Source organism: Erinaceus europaeus, chromosome 6, assembly GCF_950295315.1.
Source record: "Erinaceus europaeus chromosome 6, mEriEur2.1, whole genome shotgun sequence".
In the NCBI taxonomy this organism is placed as follows: domain Eukaryota; kingdom Metazoa; phylum Chordata; class Mammalia; order Eulipotyphla; family Erinaceidae; genus Erinaceus; species Erinaceus europaeus.
In genome coordinates, this window is record NC_080167.1 from 62,791,578 (window position 1) to 62,812,000 (window position 20,423).

Below are 20,423 nucleotides of genomic sequence, written 5' to 3' on the forward strand. Positions count from 1 at the left end.
GCACGGCATGCACCAGAGGTGTCGGGTCCTCTCTAATCCTCTCTCACAAATAAATATTAAAGAATAAGGGTGAGGAGGAGGAGGACAGTGCAGAAAAGGAGAAGGAGAAAAGAAACTATTAGCCAATCATGACAATGATTTACAGGGATATAAAAGTAAGAGTAGAAAGGTAAGGTTGGGGACTGGGTGGTGGTACACCTAGTTATACCACTGCTGTTGGGGTCAACTTTTTCTTTATTTTTAGAAAGAGAGAGAGAGAGAGACGCACACAGTCACATTCACCGTTCATGCAACCTGCACACCTGCTATGGTGCTCTGATGTTGTAGCACTCTCAGGTCTATAATAGAAACTCAGCAAGGTAAGGTTTGTGCTCGTCCAGGCCCTGACCTTCTAGTTAAACTTTTTTTTTTTTAATTATTTATTTATTCCCTTTTGTTGTCCTTGTTTTTTGTTTTTTATTGTTGTAGTTATTATTGTTGTCCTTGTCATTGTTGGATAAGAGAGAAATGGAGAGAGGAGGAGAAGACAGAGAGGGGGAGAGAAAGACAGACACCTGCAGACCTGCTTCACCGCCTGTGAAGGGACTCCCCTGCAGGTGGGGAGTCGGGGGCTCGAACCAGGATCCTTACTCTGTTCCTTGCGCTTTCACCACGTGCATTTAACCCGCTGTGCTACCGCCCAACTCCCTAGTTAAGCCTTCTTAACTAGAAAAGAGTTGCTGAGGAGATAGTATAATGGTTATGCAAAAGGCTTTCCTGCCCAAAGTTCCAAAGTCCCAAGTTCAATCCCCAGTACTGCCATAAGCCAGAGCTGAGCAGTGTGCTTTGTGTCTCTGTCCATCTCTCTTTCTCTCCCCCTCATTAAAATACAGTAAGTGGTCCAGGAAGTGGTACAATGAAAAACACTGGACTCTCAAGTATGAGGTCCCGAGTTCACCCTAGGGTACCAACGTGGTGTCTGGTTCTTTCTCTCTCTTCTCCTATCTTTCTCATTAGTCAAATAAATACAATCTTAAAAAAAAAAATCAGAAAATAGGAAAGAGTTAAATAATATTATCAATAAGGGATAGAAATATATAGATTTTTCTGAAGTATCACCTATGTAACAGGCAATAAGGAGAAAAAGACTGAGAAACCCTACCTTAACTAAAAAACTTAACTTAAGGGGCTGGGTAGTGGCTCACCTGGGTGAGCGCACGTTACAATTCACAAGGACCAAGGTTTGAGCCCCTGGTCCCCATCTGCAGGGGGATAGCTTTCTAAGTGGTGAAGCAGTGTTGCAGGTGTTTCTCTGTTTCTTTTTTTTTAATATTTTATTATTTATTTATTTATTTATTCCCTTTTATTGACCTTGTTGTTTTATTGTTGTAGTTATTATTGTTGTTGGATAGGACAGAGAGAAATGGAGAGAGGGAGGGGAAGACAGAGAGGAGGAGAGAAAGCTAGACACCTGCAGACCTGCTTCACCGCCTGTGAAGCGACTCCCCTGCAGGTGGGGAGCCGGGGTTCGAACCCGGATCCTTATGCTGGTCCTTGTAATTTGCGCCACCTGCGCTTAGCCCGCTGCACTACAGCCCGACTCCCTGTTTCTCTGTTTCTCTCCCTCTCTATATCCCCCTTTGCTCTTCATTTCTGGCTGTCTCTACCCAATAAATAAAGATAATTGATTTTTTAAAAAAAATATTTATTTTTCCCTTTTGTTGCCCTCATTGTTTTGATGTTGTGGTTATTATTATTGTTATTGATGTCGTCATTGTTGGATAGGACAGAGAGAAATGGAGAGAGGAGGGGAAGACAGAGAGGGGGAGAGAAAGATAGACACCTGCAGACCTGCTTCACCGCCTGTGAAGCAACTCCCCTGCAGGTGGGGAGCCGGGGGCTCAAACCGGGATCCTTATGCTGGGCCTTGCGCTTTGCACCACGTGTGCTTGCGCTGCGCTACCGCCCGACTCCGGATAACTAAATTTTTTTAAAAGATTTTATTAATTAGAGAGGTATATATACAAAGAACCAGATATCACTGGTACATGGGCTGCCAGGGTCTGAACTCAGGACATCATGCTTGAGAGTCTACTGCTTTATCCACTGCACAATCCCCCAGACCTAAAAAAAAAATTTTAAATAAAAAAAGGAAATAAAAAAATTAAGTTAACTCCTATAATTCAAATACCTAACTACAATGAAGATCATGTTACTGAGAATAAGGAGCATATACAAATCAAATTATTATTACTTTTTTCTTTCTTTTTTTTGCCTTCAGGGTTATTGCTGGGGTTCAGTGCCTGCACTACGAATCCACTGCTCCTGGAGGCCATTTTTTCTCCCTTTTTTCTTGTTGCCCTTGTTATTATTATTTTTGTCACTGCTGTCATTGTTGTTGGATAGGACAGAGAGAAATCAAGAGAGGAGGGGACACAGAGAAGCGGAGAAAAAGATAGACACCTGCAGACCTGCTTCACTACTGATAAAGCGACTCCCCTGCAGGTGGGGAGCTGGGGGCTCAAATCAGGTTCCCTACACCAGTCCTTGCACTTTGCGTCATGTGCGCTTAACCTGCCATGCTACCTCCTGGCCTCATTATTATTTTCTACAAGAACACTGCTCAGCTCTGGCTTATAGTGGTACCAGGTTTGGACCTGGGACCACGAAGCCTGAGGCATTAAAATCTGTTGTGCAAACCACGATGCAATCTCTCTAGCATAAAGGAGGATTTTTTTTTTCTTTTACAATACCTTGATTGGCACTCATCTAAAGAGCTTCATTTCCTTATTAAGTTTATTTAATTTTTTAAAAAATCATCTTTATTTATTTATTGGATCTCTATCAAGGGGGTGACAGAGAGGGAGAGAGACACCTGTAGCACTGCTTCACCACTCGTGAAACTTTCCCCCTGCAGGTGGGGACAGGGGGCTCAAACCTAGGTTCTTGTGTATTGTAATGTGCACTCAACCAGGTGTGCCACCACCTGGCCCCTTATTAAGTGTATAAAGGTTTTCTTTTCCTTTTTGATTGCTAAAGTCACATCACATGATAGGCTTTGGTTAAGAAAAAATTCACTTGATATGGTTGGGTAATAGCTCAACTTGAACAGCATTAGACTGGAGTGTCTGAGGTTCCTGGTCTGATCCTTGGCACTGCATCTACCAAGAATGGTGCTCTGGGCCTCTCTATTTCTCTCTCTCTCTTTCTCTCTCTCTCATAAAACTCTCCTAACATGTAGTAAATAAAATCAATCTGGGGGGCAGGTGGTGGCACACCTGGTTGAGTGTATTATTACCATGCACAAAATCTGCAAGTGGCTAGCTTCACGAGTGGTGAAGCAGGGCTGTATGTGTCTCTCTTCCTCTTGTCTCAATTTCTGTCTCCAGCTAATAAATAAAATTAAAAAAAAAAAATCAATCTTATGCCCAGAAATAAGCACATACACACACAACCACCCAATATATGACAAAAGCCAAAACCATCCAATGCGGGTAAAGGTCTCTTGAATAGAGGGTGCTGGGAAAATTGGACAGCTAATTAGACCATGAACTAACACTATGCACCAAGGTCAAATCAAAATATATCAAAAGTCTTGATATTGACCTGAAACTTGTAAAATTTATAAAAGAAAATGTTAGTGAAATTTTTCAGACTCTTCCACATCAAAGGTATATTTGGAGACTCAACCCCTTGGGCATGGGAAATGAAAACAAAAGTAAACAGGATTACAGAAAACTAAAAAGCTTCTACACATCAAATGCAAATTATACAAGAATAACCAGGAAACTGAAAAATGGGAGAAGACAGTTGCACATCACACATCAGACAAACAACTGATATCAATCATGTATACAGAACTGGTACAGATCTACAAAATAATAATCATCATCATCCAGTAAAAAAGTTGGCCAATAAACTCAACAGTTTTCTAAAGAAGAGATATGGGGGCCATGTGGTGGCGCTTCTGGTTGAGGGCACACATTACAGTGCACAAGGACCCAGGTTCAAGTCCCTGATCCCTACCTACAATAGGAAAGCTTCGCAAGTGGTGAAGCAAGGCTGCAGGTGTCTCTTCATCTCTCTCTCCCTTTTTAATTAATTAATTAATTAATTAATTTTTGCCTCCAGAGTTAATGCTGGGGCTCGCTGCCTGCACTACGAATTCACAGCTCCTGGAGGCCATTTTCTCCATTTTGTTGTTATTGCTATTATTGTTGGTTATAACAGAGGAATCAAGAGAGGCAGGGAAGACAAAGGGGGAGAGAAAGATAGACACCTGCAGACCTGCTTCACTACCTGTGAACTGACCCCTTGCAGGTGGGGAGCCGGGGCTTGAACTGGGATCTTATGCAGGTCCTTATAATTCGTGTCATGTGTGCTTAACCCACTGTGCTACTTGCCTGGCCCCCTTTCTCTTCCTGATTATCTTCTTCCCCTCTCAATTTCTCTGTCTCTATCCAATAATAAATAAATAAAATATTAAAAATATACACATGGGGGTCGGGCAGTAGTGCAGCAGGTTAAGAGCATGTTGTGCAAAGCGCAAGGACTGGCAGAAGGATCCCGGTTCGAGCCCTGGCTTCCCACCTGCAGGGGAGTCATTTCACAGGCAGTGAAGCAGGTCTGCAGGTGTCTTTCTTTCTCTCCCCCTCTCTGTCTTCCCCTCCTCTCTCCATTTCTCTCTGAACAACATCAACAATAACAATAATAACCACAACAAGGCTACAACAACAAGGGCAACAAAAGGGGGAAAAAATGGCCTCCAGGAGCAGTGGATTCATGGTGCAGGCACCGAGCCCCAGCAATAACCCTGGAGGCAAAAAAAAAAAAAGAAAAAAAAAAAGATACACATGGCCCACAGACACATGAAGAAATGCTCCACTTCACTTATCATTGGAGAAATGCAAATTAAAACTACACTGAGATGCCATCTCACACCTGCGAGAATGGCTTCCATCAACAGACCAGGAAAGGACAGGTGTTGAGAGGTGGTGGAGAAAAGGGAACTCTGCTTCACTGCTGGTGGGATTGCAAACCGGTGCAGCCCCTTTGGAAGACTGTGTGGAGAGTCCTTCAACAGAAATGGGGGCCAGGTGATGGTGCACCTGGTGAAGCACACCCATTACAGTGCACAAGGACCCAGGTTCAAGCCCCCAGTCCCCACCTACAGGGGAAAAGCTTCACAGGTGGTGAAGCAGGGCTGTAGATGTCTTTCTGTCTCTGTCCATCACTATCCCTCACCTCTCAATTTCTGTTTCTATCCAGTAATAAATAAAAATATTGGGGGAAAAAACGGGAAAGTACCTTATGATCCAGCAATACTACTCTTATGTATTTATTCAGTGGACACTCAAACACTAATTAGAAGAGACATACACAGCCCTATGTTGATATCTGCCTTATTCACACTAGCCAAAGAATAGAAACAGCCTGAATGCCCATAATCAGATGACTGGTCAAAGAAGTAATGGGATATATATTCCATGGAATACCACTCAAAAGAGACAATATTGTGTCCTCTGGGACAAAATGGATGGAATTGCAGGTGATTATGCTGAGCGAAATAAGTGAAGAGATGAAAGACAGCTACCAGATGGTTTCACTCATATGTGGAAATAGCGATCTGATTTACATGAACTTGCCAAAAAAAAAAAAAAAAAAATCCAAACCAAACAGAAGCCAGCAAATTGTAAGACTTGTGATAACTATAGTGACTATCTTAGGGAGGTTGGAGGGTGGGAATATGGAATGCTGGTAGTAGGTATGGTGTGGAACTATACATTGTCATTTTATAATCTTGTAATAAGTAAATATTATTAAAAATCAATTATATATATAAAAAACAAACAGGTCTTACTCTAACCTGGCAGTCCTTTTCCCACCTGGGACTACTGTGGGATTCAGATTCCACACTGGACAAAAAGGTGCAGGACTGGCTGCTGGCACTTGAAGTGGCCAGTCTTTTCCTAGACTGCAGCAGACTAGAGGTTAGACACTTCACAGGCATGCTGGGCTTGGAGCCAACTGTTTCAAGACCTGCGGGGCAGAGAAATGATGAAGCTTCTGTCACATCTTTCTTAGCTCCTTACTCAACAGGACTCTCTATAGGGATGATTAGACAAAGCATTCAGTACTGCAGTATCAGAATGATTTTGTGTAAACATCCATCCAAAGATGGCATCTGGCTGGTTTTAATATATATATATATACGTATACACATACACACACACACACCTATGGGGCTGGGCAGTGGGACACCCAGTTGAGCACACATTACCATGTGCAAGGACCAGGGTTTGAGTCCCTGCTCCCCATCTGAGGGGGTGGGGGAACATGGACACAGGACTTCTCCAGTAGTGAAGTAGGTCTCGTGGTATCTATCCTTCTCTCTCCCTCTCTAACTCCCCTTCTCCTCTCAATTTCTCACTGTCCTATTAAATAAAAAGAGGGGGAAAAAAAGGGTGGGGGGGGAAATCCTGCCAGGAGTGGTGGATTCATAGTGCTGGCACCAAGCCCCTGTGATAAACCTGGTGGAATTTAAACAAAATCAAAACCAAACAAAAAACACCTCTCAACATTAGTAAAGCGGAAATTGGGAAAAGGAAACTAATTCTAATTTGACACATTTTAGCAATGGTACACTATTGCTGTGTGATATCTAGATATTACACAGAGTAGACAGTGACAGAATTAGTTCAACTGGTGTTTAATTAAACTATATAGTTTTTTTAAAAGACTTTAAAAAATTTTATTTATTCATTCCCTTTTTGTTGCCCTTGTTTTTTTTATTGTTGTAATTACTATTGTTGTTGTAAACTATATAGTTTTAAAATATTTATTTATTTATTTTTCCCTTTTGTTGTTCTTGTTTTTTTAAATTGTTGTTGTAGTTATTGTTGTTGATGTCGTCGCTATTAGATAGGACAGAGAGAAATGGAGAGAGGAGGGGAAGACAGAGAGGAGGAGAGAAAGACAGACACCTGCAGACCTGCTTCACTGCCTGTAAAGCGGCTACCCTACAGGTGGGCAGCCGGGAGCTCCGATGGGATCCTTAAGCCGGTCCTTGAGCTTTGCACCACGTGTGCTTAACCTTCTGTGCTACCGCCCGACTCCCTAAGTTATATAGTTTTATTGTAATGTTGAAGTGTGTTTCTTTCTAAGTGAGAATGATTCATAACCATAAAAGCTTTTTTTAACATACTACTTGGTAAGGGAGTTGGGTGGTTGCGCAGCGGGTTAAGCGCATGTGGCGGGAAGTGCAAGGACTGGCGTAAAGATCTGGTCCATCATGTAGAAGGTCCTGCAAAAAAGCAGCACCATCTTCATGATGCATGTTCCTTTTTTTTTTTTTTGCATCCAGGGTTATTGCTGGGGCTCGGAGCCTGCACTACGAATCCACTGCACGTGGCGGCCATTTTTCCCCACAGTTGTTGCTGTTATTGTTGTTTTGGACAGGAAAGACAAAAATTGAGAAGAGAGGAAGACAAAGGGGGAAAAAAGATAGACATCTGCGGACCCGCTTCACTGCTTGTGAAGTGGCCCCCATAGTTGGGGAACTGGAGGGCTCGAACCCGGTTCCTACTATGTGTGCTTAACCCAGTGCACTATCACCTAGCCCACATTCATGTATCCTAACTTTTGTTCATGTCCTGAACCTGAAATCTTTATTGCCACTGTACTTGGAATTACTAAGTCCCTGGGTCCAGCTTCACTGCCGCTATATATGTGCATAGACTCACTGCTGGGTTTCCTAGCTAGCATTTGTCACTTTGTCTGTAGCATTGTAGTTTCCTTCTGGTGGCATTTATTCTAGGGGATAATTATTGACAGCCCTTTACAACTGTGGTCACCACCATATTAGAAGCTGTTCTGAGGCAAGGACTTCTCAGAGTCTGATCAAGTGATTAAATAAGTGCCTGTCACCTACCTATTTTGACTGGACTAAAGAATGATAAAGAAAAAAAAAAAGAATGATAAAGCAAGATGAAATTATTTTCCCTTAAGAATATATTTCAGGAGGGCTGGGTGGTGGCACACCTGGTTTAGTGCAAATGTTACAATGTGCAAGCACCCGGGTTCGAGCTCGCGGTCCCCATCTTCAGGGGGAAAGCTCTGTGAGTGGTAAAGCAGGGCTGTAGGTGTCTCTCTGTCTCTCTCCCTCCCTATCTCCCTCTTCCTTCTTGATTTCTGGCTGCCTCTATCCAATAAATAAAGTTAAAAAACAATTAAAAAAAAAAAAAGAATACAGCTCAGGAGAAGAGGAAAAAGAAGTGATAATAGGAGTAGGTGTGACTTAGAAAGGAAGTGGCAAACGCTAGAAGAAAAAGAAAGGAAGTGAATGCAGGACCATAGAAAATATGCCCCCCCCCTAAAAAAAAGACATATATACATGGATATAAATATAGACATAGCTATAGGCAAATAAAGTTGACTCATACTAGTGACCTTGGGAGAACTACTGAAGTTTCCTGCTGGAGGGGGAGGAAGAACTTTGGTCATGGGAACTGCGTGGAATTCTATCCATGTTATCTTATAATTTTGTAAATCGGTATTAAATCATTCATAAAAATTTTTAAGAGGAATAGATCTCAGGAAACATCTGTATCCCATATTTAAGTTATTAATTTATAAGATACATACACATATTTCAGTGGATTTCATTTTCATAGACATTACCTTGAGGAAAGGGTCAAAAACACTAGAAATGCCATTTGCAATCAGTATGTGCCTTACCCATTTTTTTCTACTTAGCTAAGCATTTAAACATAGTTTTTCTTTTTCTTTTGATTGATTTTATTTATTTTTTTTTTTTTAAACCAGAGCACTACTCAGCTGTGGTTTATGGTGATGCTGGGGATTGAACCTGAGATCTTTGGTGCCTCAGGAATGAAAGTCTTTTTCCATAACTATTATGCTATCTCCTCAGCTAAAAATACATTTTTTTTTTCATTTGTAGAAAGGAGACAACTCTATCTGTGTGCTAAACTACAGATGCAAGGACCAATTCAAAAATAAGGCCAGTCATGAAAACAACTAGCGCTAAGCCCCAACATGTCATTATTCACATTCCCAAGATGAATAAACACAAGTGAAAAGAGTGAAACTGTCCACTGTTGCTGTGACATAAACGGTAAGGTCAAGGGCTATACAATTGCCCCCAATCTCTTCTTCTTCTTCTTCTTCTTTTTTTTTTTTAATTGAGTGACTGCTAATTAAAAAGTTACACCTATACCTCCATTATTTTATCTAAAAAACTTTTGGGAATAAGTTTAGAAAGATATATACAATTGTATAGAGCCAGAATGATGAAATTTACCCAATAACCATTCCAACTTGTCTAGACCCTACCTATTGGATATGGAGCAAATGATAGCCAACTAAGATATATTTCATTAGCTCGGTTTTTCACTTCATTGGCTTAAATACATGCAACAATCCTTGTTTCTAAAGCGGCTGCATAGGGGATTGGGCAATAGCACAGCAGGTTAAGCACACATGGCTCAGGGCGCAAGGACTGGCATAAGGATCTCGATGCAAGCCCCTGGCTCCCGACCTGGGGGGGTTTGCTTTACAAGTGGTGAAGCAGGTCTGCAGGTGTCTATCTTTCTCTCCCCATCTCCCCTCTTCATTTCTCTCTGTCCTAACCAACAATGACGACATCAATAACAACAACAATAATAACTACAACAACGATAAAACAGCAAGGGCAACCAAAGGGAAAAAATAACCTCCAGGAGCAGTGGATTCATAATGCAGGCACCGAGCTCCAGCAATAATCCTGGAGGCAATAAGTAAATAAATAATAAAAATTAAAATAAGAAAAAAGTGCTTGCACGATGAAGTATAGGAATGCCCTGGACTATTAAAAGTATCTGCATTTTATTTACACACACACACTTTTTTTTTTCCCACAAGTCAACTCAGCTTTGGCTAGTGGTGGTGCAATGACTAAAATTGGGACCTTGGAGCCTCAGGTATGAAAATCTTTTTGTACAACCATTAAGCTATCCCCCCACACACCCGACCACCAAAATATCTGCACTTAAAACCAATTTCAAGATTAAAATATTTGGAAACATTTTTTTAATGACTTTTTATTTTATACTTACATGATTTTAGAAGTTTGCTAGAATAAGGAGTAGTAACCTTTTGATCTATATACATAGGACAAGGTAGTCCTTGAGAAAGCTGTGGTGGTTCAGATATACAGGTTGAAAGATTATTGGCAGAGTCATGACTGTTATCTGCAACTGGTGTGAACTATTAAAAAGAGACAAAAACAAATGCTAAGATTTACCTCCACAAATACACCACCCAAGTGCACAGAGTGTTATACCTCCTGAGAAGATAAACTGTTAAAGTAACTCAGCAAGCTTGACTTGCTTTAAGGAGCATCTCATACACGTGCAGTTTCACTACTCAAGGTTTTCAACTCAAGTAAAGACAGAGACACACTACAGCACCCTACAAGCTGAGCTCTCTAGGCATGATATTTAGGGGGGGGGAGAGATGGAGAGAGAGGGGATGGGGGGGCACTGAGGCTTTTTATATAGCAACTGTCACCACCCCAAGACCTACTTTTAATATATTTATTTATTTTCCCTCTTGTTGCCCTTGTTGTTTTTTCATTGTTGTTGTAGTTATTGTTGTTGTTATTGATGTCGTTGTTAGATAGGAGAGAGAGAAATGGAGAGAGGAGGGGAAGACGGAGGGGGGAGAGAAAGATATAAGACACCTGCAGACCTGCTTCATGCCTTGTGAAGTGATTCTCCTGCAGGTGGAGAGCAGGGGCTCGAACTGGGATCCTTATGCCGGTCCTTGCGCTCTGTGCGCTTAACCCGCTGCACTACTGCCCAACTCCCCAACACTTACTTTTTATTCTTCCTATTTCAGATGCACACAAACAGACACACAGACAGAGAGAGGGCACTAGTTTTCAGGGCTATTTTAATAATTGTGTTTTAAAAGAAGAAAGTAACAAATTTAAAGAACTACTTATTAATGAGAGAGAGAGAGAGAGAGAGGGGGAGAGAGAGAGAGAGAAAGTTCCCAGAGCATCAGTCTGGCACATGTGCTGTTAGAGAATGAACACTGGACTTCAGGGCTGTGCTATACCACTGGGCCACCTTCCAAGCCTCAGATAAAACATTTCAGATTGCAAACCATGAAAGGACATATTAACTGAGAGCATTTTCTTTCTTTTTTCAAATTTTCTTTATTGATTTGATAAAGACAACTATAAACTGGGAGAAGGGGGGAGGTAGACAGGGAGAGAGATAGAGAGATACTTGCATCCCTACTTTACCACTTGTGAAGCTTCCCCCCTGCAGGTGGGGACTGGAGCAGGGGGCTTGAACGCTGTGCACTGTAACATGTGCCTTCAACTAGGTACACCACCACCTGGCCTCTGAGAATACTTGTTTATCCAGTACTTACAAATCCCAAAGAGCTGATGAGAGATAATACTTGTCCTGGGGTTCTTGAGTAATCTTGTCTAGGTTTAGTCATGGACGGTGTTGTAAGGATATCCATCATATTGATATCTATATATGGAAAGAAAAGTTTTCTTTTTTTAAGTGCACACTGATGGAATAAAAAAATTATCAAATGGTATAAATTTTGTCCCTCTTTCCACATTATCTAGAAAACTGGTTAGGGGGAGTCGGGCAGTAGCTCAGTGGGTTAAGCGCACGTGGCACCAAGCGCAAGGACTGGCGTGAGGATCCTACCGGCTCCCCACCTGCAGGGGAGTCGCTTCACAGGTGGTGAAGCAGGTCTGCAGGTGTCTCTCTTTCTCTCCTCCTCTCTCCATTTCTCTCTGTCCTACCCAACAACGATGACATCATCAACAACAATAATAACTACAGCAACAATGAAAACAAGGGCAACAAAAAGTAAATAAATAAATAAACATTAAAAAAAAAACTGGTTAGTGTGGGATTTCCGGAGTTGTGGCTACAGAATCGTAACTACATTTTGCTGTCCCCCATCCAGTAGGAAAAGCCATGAAAACCACCTGAAAACAAAATACCACCAGGATCTCTTCAGAAACTCATCAAGCCACAGGTGAGTACAGACACGCATGGCTTGTGGGCAGAAAAGGGGTGAGGGAGCCATTCCCAGAACTAAAAAGTCGTCCTCAGGGGCAGTTGAGGCGTACCACTTCCGGGTTCGAGTTAAAGAAAATTGGTTTGAGGGACCCGGGTGGTGGCGCACCTACCTGGTTGAGCGCATGTATTACAATACGCAAGGACCCGGGTTTGAGCCCCTGGTCCCCACCTGCGGAGGGAAAGCTTTACAAGTGGTGAAGCAGGGCTGCAGGTGTCTGTCTCTCTCTTTCTCTATCACCCTCCTCCCTCTTGATTTCTGTCTCTATCCAATCAATAAAGATAATAATAAATAAAAAAAATTAAAAAAGAAAAAAGAAAATTGGTTTGTAGAAGACCAGGTGTACCCAAGGAAGTCACCATGCATCAGAGTAAATCCATGCAATTTGGAAATGTGCGTGAAAGCTTTTAGGTATTCAGTCCATTTTGGAGCTTATGTTTGCAGATAGAGAATCAGAGAGCTGTATTTATATCAAATAGTTCTAACAACATGGTTTATGATTTAGGAGCCAAATTTTAGGTTTGTTATTTATTTATTTATTTCTATTCTCTACATTTGAATAGCTATGCCATATATATTTTGTAGTGACTTTTTCTTTTATACTTACGATTTTAGAAGTTTGCTAGAATAAGGAGTAGTTACCTTTTGATCTATGTACATAGATGCTGCAGGTGTTTTTCTGTCTCTCTCCCTCTCTGTTACTCTTTCTCTCTCAATTTCTGGCTGTCTCTATCAAATAAATAAACAAAATAAAATTTTTAAAAAATCAATGAAAAAAAAAAGGTACTTACCTACTATTTTTCTTACCTCTATTCAAAGTAACTTTTGAAAGGCCAAAATCTGTTAGTTTGATATGACCTTCATTAGAAATAAGCATGTTGTCTGGTTTCAAATCCCTGTACATAAAAAAGACAAACAGCAGATAATTTTAAAAAAAAAAAAGACAAGAAAAGAAAAAGAGCTAATGTTGATGTTAGAATTATGGAGGAAAAAAAAAAGTCATGGGAGTCCGGCAGTAGCATGTGGCGCAAAGCACAAGGACGGGGGTAAGAAGCCCGGTTTGTGCCCCCGGCTCCCCACCTGCAGGGGGGTCTCTTCATAGGCAGTGAAGCAGGTCTGCAGGTGTCTGTCTTTCTCTCCCCCTCTCTGTCTTCCCCTTCCTCTCTCCACTTCTCTGTCCTATCCAACAACGACAACAACAATGACATCAATAACAACAATAATAACTACAACAATAAAACAATAAGGGCAACAAAAGGAAATAAATAAATATAAAAATATTTTTTAAAAAAGTCACAGATGAGTCAAAATCCTATCTGATTCTGCAGTAAGGCTCTAATTAGAGGCTTTGAAACTGCAAAAAAAAAAAAAAAAAAGGGGGGGGAGGGAAGTTGATGGAATGTCCAAACTCGTAAAAATAAAGTGTGGTATCTGGACACATATCTAGTGGCTAATTTAAGTGTTGTTGTTGTTGTTGTTTTTTAAATTTATTTATTCCCTTTTGTTGCCCTTGTTTTATTGTTGTAGTTATGATTGTTGTTGTTATTGATGTCATCATTGCTGGATAGGACAGAGAGAAATGGAGAGAGGAGGGGAAGACAGAGGGGGAGAGAAAGACACCTGCAGACCTGCTTCACCGCCTGTGAAGCGACTGCCCTGCAGGTGGGGAGCTGGGGGCTCAAACCGGGATCCTTACAACGGTCCTCGCGCTTTGCGCCACATGCGCTTAACCCGCTGCCCTACCGTCGACTCCCAATTAAGTGTTTTTAATTAACAGTGTTGAGAAAAATCTGTTTTCACCTGTGAATGATTCCATGCCTGTGAAGGTAGTCTAGAGCCAATGCTACTTCTGAAATGTATTTCACAGCCATCTCTTCATCAAAATAACCATATATATGCAGGAGAGACTTGACATCTCCACCAATAAGGTATTCCATTATCTGTTAATACAGGAACACATGTTGCCAAATAAAACCAATTTGATTACACTCTAAGTATATTATTTAGCAGCCTAGGAGGAGACACAGCGGATAAACTGTTGGACATATAAGCATGAGGTGTTGAGTCCCCAGCATTACATATAGCAGAGTGATGCTCTGGTGCTCTCTCCTTCTCCTACATAAATTTTTTTTAAAAAATTACATATATATAGAAGCCAAGAGATATTTCACCTGGGAGACTTATACTTATCATGTATGGGGCCTGGGGTTCAAGCCCTGACACTAACAAGGGATTTCACAGCTAGCATTATGCTAGCTCCATGTAAGGTGAGCAGTGTTGTGGTGTTTCTCCTGTTTGATGGTCTCTCCCCTTTCAAATAAAAGAATGAGAAAACTGGCTTGGGGAAGGCTGCTGAGCAGTGGTATTGCACCTGTGTGAGGCCCCAGTGACGAGTAATAATTACTATCCCCATTTTGTAGATATGGAAATCAAAGTGTTATAACTCATTTGACGTATTAACTAGCTAGACCATGGTACCCAAATATTTGGTGAAATATCTGTGCTGGTAAAACAAAGATATAAACAAAAACAGAAAATAAAACAACAATAATAAAAAAAGAGAAATACCAATCTAAAGGTTGTTATGAAGGGCTGAGACAGCATAATGGTTATACAAATAACTCTCATGCCTGAGGCTCTGAGCTCCCAGATTCAATCTCTAGCACCACCATAAACCAGAGCTGAGCACTTCTCTGGTTTAAAAAAAAAAAATGTTGTAGAAAAAAAAAAAGGTTTTTTTTAAGATAGATTAAAATTTAAATAGCCTTTGAGTAAAAGCTGGTACCTACCCAGTCAACTGAAGGACTTAACAGAACTCATGTATTACCATGCACAAGGACCCAAGTTCAAGTCCTTAGTCCTCACTTGTAGGGGGAAAGCTTCATGAATAGTGAAGCAGGGCTGCAGGTGTCTCTCTGTCTGACTCCCCCTCCTTCTCAATTTCTCTCTGTCCTATCAAATAAAATAAATCTAAAAAAATATTAGGGAGTCGGCAGTAGCGCAGCAGGTTAAGCGCATGTGGTGCAAAGAAAAATAAATAAATGAATGAAAGAATCTTTTTTTTTTTTTTTTTGGGAGGGAAGGGCAGTGACACAGCTTGTTGAGTGCACATTTTACAGTGCACATGACCTGGGTTTAAGCCCCTGGTCCCCAGCTGCAGGAATAAGTTTCAGGAATCTGAATCTGCTGAGGTGCTGCAGGCCTCTCTCTCCCTTTCTACCTCCCTTCCCCTCGCAATTTGTGTCTCTACCCAAAATAAATAAGTTAAAAAGGTCTTTTTAAAAAGTTTATTTATTTGTTTATGAGAAAGAGACAGAAAAACAGAACCAGAGCATCACTCTGGCATATGTGATGCCCGAGATCTAACCTAAGAGAGAGACCTCAGGCTTTACTGTTCAGGGCTGTGTCCACTGTGTCACCTCTCAGATCACTAAATAATAAGATCTTTTTTTGTTTTGCTTTTAAGTTTTATTTATTTGTTATTGGGTAGAGACAGAAATTGAGGGGAGAAGATAGAAAAGGAAAGAGACAGAGAGACACCTGCAGCCCAGCTTCACCACATATGAAGCTTCCGCCCTGCAGGTGGGGACCAGCGGCTTGAACCTGGGTCCTTGCGCACTGTAGTGTGTGTGCTTAACCAGGTGTGCCACTGCTTGGACCCATAATAAAATCTTAGGAAAAAAAAAAAAGATTGGATTTAAGCTGCAACATCCATTCTTTCTTGGGCCTCTGAACTACTGCTAATCTCTTAAGATTTCAGACTTGCTGGAAGCCACAATCATTCAGGGAAATTCCTTCCCCTCCCTTTACACATACATACCCCCAATTATTTTGTTTTGTGTCCCTCTGTCTGCCCACCCCCCAAACTTTGACAAATACAGCATGTAAGGTAACTTGATCAAGGTCATAAATCTAGAGGTGTGAGGGCTAGACTCCAAAACTAGGTAATCTGAGCCCAGAGACTATTCTTAAATTACAGGTTTCAGTGACTGCTGAAAGAACGAAACCTCAAGCTCTTGACTCACCAAGTACACGTTGTTTGCTGACTGCAGGGAGTAGTACAGATGGACAACGAAGGGGCTCTTGCTTAGCGCCAGTGCATCCCTCTCAGCTTGCACTTGATGAGTCATGTTTTTGTTGATCATGTCTGCTTTTTTGACAACCTAGATAAACACGGAAAGAACGTCCACACTGGAAGTCGGGCGGTAGCTCAGTGGGTTAAGTGCAAGTGGCGCAAAGTGCAAGAACTGGCGTGAGGATCCCAGTTCGAGCGCCCAGCTCCCCACGTGCAGGGTGCCTTCACAGGCAGTGAAGCTGGTCTGCAGGTGTCTGTCTTTCTTTCCCCCTTTCTGTCTTCCCCTCCTCTCTCCATTTCTCTCTGTCTTATCCAACAACGACATCAATAACAACAATAACTACAACAACAATAAAAAAAAAGGGCAACAAAAGCGAATAAATAATTAAAAAAAAAAGAACGTCCACATTATCTTTTATTACTAAGTGTCTACCAAAGTGGCCATCTTGATGTTTTCAGGTTGCCAGCTAGACAGACAAAATGTATAAACATCATGTGGACCTCACAGTTCCATCAAGAAACTACCAGAGAAACAACCAATATGATTAAAATAAGTAAATAAACAAATAAGCGGTCCAGATGGTGGCACAGTGAATAAAACACTAGACTCTCAAGCATGAGGTCCTGAGTTCAATCCCTGGCAGCATGTGTACTAAAGTGATATCTAGTGTGTGTTCTCTCTCTCCTATCTTTCCCTTTTTAAATATTTTTTTCTTTCTTTTTATCTTTTTTTACCAGAGTACTGCTCAGCTCTGGTTTATGATGGTGTGGGGGATTGAACCTGGGAATTTGGAGCCTCAGGCACAAGTCTCCTATCTTTCTCATAAATAAATAAATAAATAAAAGAAATAAAGTTTCTTTAATAAAGAACTTTTATCAAAGTATCAATGGACAGAGAGTATCATATTCCCTTTTGTATTTAAAATTTTAAAATATTTATTTATTTTCCCTTTTGTTGCCCTTGTTGTTTCCATATTCCCTTTTAACAATAAAAAAAACCAAGGTCAACAAAAAGGGAAAATGAATAAATATTTTTTAAAAAGTCTTCAGAAAAAAAAAAAAAGAAAATAGATATCTTGACTACTGGCCCAGGGCCCCATGCACTGCTCCCAGATTACATCTTCATTTATCTAGAGAGCTGGACAGCTCTGGGATCTCCTTTGGTGCCTCAATTATTTCTCATGGGAGGGAGGGCTCAAATCTGGATCAAGTGCATGGTAAGGGATACACCCCACCTATCTTCCCAGTCTTCTGGTCTTTTAATAATAATAAAAAAAAAGTTAGCAACATTCTTACATCATAAGCCCTCACATAAACAGGAATCAGAGAAATTGTAGCTAGTAAGTGTTTTTTAAATTCCTGACTTTCCAAAGGGTGACTACAGCGTACAATCAAACCATGAACATACGATATTTCCCAGTCTTATAACCCTTCCATTAAAAACACCAAAAACCAGACTGAAGGAAAAGCCCATCAGGAAGATGATTTCCCCTGTCATTCCGTTAGCTCAGCCACTCTATACAGGAACTTCCATGGGACTATGACAGTGAGATATCCTACACACAATGAGAACGGCCAACAAGCATGGATGGAGACAAGTTATTTTTATTTCAGTGACTGATAATGACTGGCTACGAAGTACAGCAGAAGAATGAATAGATCTTGGGAACAAAATGAAGCCAGGAAAAGTTAAGTCTCAATGGGGCAGTCTCAGTGGAAGGAAAACCAACCGTTCAGAAGGTCACAACAGAAGACACGTGTAGCGGTGGGGCACTAGATGTTCATGCAGGCCCAGGAGAGGCAAGTTCAATTCCCAACACCACCATATGCTAGAGCAAAACAGAGTTCGGGGTTCTCTCAAATGAAAATAATAAAATTAATAAACAAATATTTTTTAAAATGAAAGTAAGAAGAAACTGGCATTAAGTATAAGCTCACAGACAGAATAGGAGACAGAATTCAGGAATTAGTCAACTGTCTGACTAAAGTTTAGGACACGTGAAAGAAATAGCGGAAGTTTAGAGCCAGAAGTTGAACCATGACAATGTTGCTAAGGAATTTGAACTTTAGCTTGCATATGACAATCTAAGAAATGTAGGAAAGACCGAAATGGTGTTAGGGGACTATTCTAATAGGTTAGATATGGAAATGAAGACCGGATGGTTCACAGAACATGTCAACGATGAAAAGGGGCTGGGAGGAGGTGCGCCTAGTAGAGTGTGCATGTTACAGTACACAAGGACCTGGGTTCGAGCACCGTGCCCTCACCTGCAGAGGGGGGGGGGGAACTTCATGTGTGGTGACACAATATTGCAAGTATCTCTCTCTCCATCTTCCACTCCCCTCTCAATTTCTGTCTCAATTCAAAGTAAACACACACACACACTGCTGGATGCAAGACTGTCTACTGTATGATTTCACTTCTATGAAATATCCAAAAAAAGAACTGTAGATATAAAAAGTAGCTTAGTGACCAGAGTTCGAGCCCCCCCCCCCCACCTATAGGGAGGAAGCTTCACAAGTGGTGAGGCAGGTCTGCAGGTGTCTTCCTATCTCTACCCCCCCTCCCCTCTCAACTTCTCACTGTCCTATCAAGAATATAGAAAAAAAGAAAGAAAGAAAGAAAATTTAAATCAGAAAGTAGATTCGTGATCCCCAGAAGCTAAGATGTTGCAGAGAGAGGCACTTCAGATGGGCACATGTCCTTTATTGGCTGATGGGAATGTTCTAACTTTGGATTTTGGTAAGGGTAATCCAATTCTTCATTTAGTAAAAACTAAACTGCACTTTTTCTAAAAAAGCAAACAAGCAAGATAAAAAAAAAAATTGTGGAAACAACAACGGAGGGTCTGTATCTGGGCAGACCTGGAAATGGAAAAAAAAGGGTACCAAGAATTAGTATGAGGGGGCTGGGCAGTGAGACCCTTAATTGAGTGCACACATTACCATGCACAAGGATCAGGTTTCAAGGCCCTAGTCCCCACCTGCAGGGGGCAAGTTTCAAAAGTGGTAAAGCAGTGCTGCAGGTGTTTCTCAATTTCTCTCTGTCCTATCAAAAAAAAAAATTAAAAATTCCTATTAGACTATATTGACAGGAATACTTGAGAGGTAGGAAACACAGATGAGGTGGAGAAGAAAGTTAGAATGACTCCGGCTTCTAGTCCCAGGGACCAGGTGGTGGTTACTAGACAGAGACAGGGTTTAGGAGGTTTAGGAGGCTTTAGATGTAGAGAACTGTTCAAGGTCAGGCAAGACTAATTTGGGGGTACCTACCAGATATTGGAATAGCAATGTCAAAAAAGAAGATGAGGCTATCTCCTGGCACCAAAACTGCTGCCCTCTTCCATTTATTAAGTTCACTCAGGGTTGATAATGGGAGAAATCTGAAACTATGTGTGTGGATAAGAACCAAGATTAGGCAGGTCAGCTTTTAATACGTTGAAAGGTCTTGGGATACCTTTGGAATGATATATAGTGCTGAACGAATGAAAGGAAAATGATTTGGGACATATTTAGTCTAGTCTATAAAGTAGAACACATTCCAAGATTTACAAGGGGACAGAAGAAGAGGAGGAAGGAAGATTTTGTTTAAATGAGATGCTTTGGGTACGTAGGTCAGAAATTCCAACAACTGTCATTCTCATGGATAGACCGTATATTAGGATCCAAAAGGCTGAGAAAAACACATGCAAAAATGATCTAAGTCACTGATTGTCAGAGAAATGCAAATAAAGACAACAATGAGATACCACTTCACTCCTGTGAGAATGTCATCAGAAAAGGTAACAGCAGCAAGTGCTGGCGAGGTTGTGGGGACAAAGGAACCCTCCTACACTGCTGGTGGGAATGTCAATTGGTCCAACCTCTGTGGAGAGCAGTCTGGAAAACTCTCGGAAGGCTAGAAATGGACCTACCCTATGACCCTGCAATTCCTCTCCTGGGGATATATCCTAAGGAACCCAACACATCCATCCCAAAAGATCTGTGTACACATATGTTCTTAGCAGCACAATTTGTAATAGCCAAAACCTGGAAGCAACCCAGGTGTCCAACAACAGATGAGTGGCTAAATTGTGGTATATATACACAATGGAATACTACGCAGCTATTAAAAATGGTGACTTCACCGTTTTCAGCAGATCTTGGATAGACATTGAAAAATTAATGTTAAATGAAGTTAAGTCAGAAACAGAAGGATGAATATGGGATGATGATCTCACTCTCAGGCAGAAGTTGAAAAACAAGATCAGAAGAGAAA

The 20,423-nt window shown here is 41.1% G+C and overlaps 1 protein-coding gene across 4 annotated transcripts in view; it reads right to left on the minus strand.

The window, feature by feature from the left end:
* Positions 1-20,423, minus strand: part of MASTL (microtubule associated serine/threonine kinase like) — a 49,266-nt gene that overhangs the window by 27,214 nt on the left and 1,629 nt on the right. For 3 of the 4 annotated variants that reach the window (XM_060192341.1, XM_060192339.1, XM_060192340.1), the window contains exons 2-7: positions 16,116-16,253; positions 13,891-14,030; positions 12,898-12,986; positions 11,419-11,525; positions 10,092-10,242; positions 5,846-6,018 (exon numbers count right to left, since the gene is read on the minus strand). In XM_060192341.1, coding sequence (XP_060048324.1) covers positions 5,846-6,018; positions 10,092-10,242; positions 11,419-11,525; positions 12,898-12,986; positions 13,891-14,030; positions 16,116-16,235 — 780 coding nt within the window. In that variant the 5' untranslated portion in view covers positions 16,236-16,253. The remainder of the gene's footprint in view (positions 1-5,845; positions 6,019-10,091; positions 10,243-11,418; positions 11,526-12,897; positions 12,987-13,890; positions 14,031-16,115; positions 16,254-20,423) is intronic. The other variant, XM_060192342.1, reaches the window with a different exon arrangement.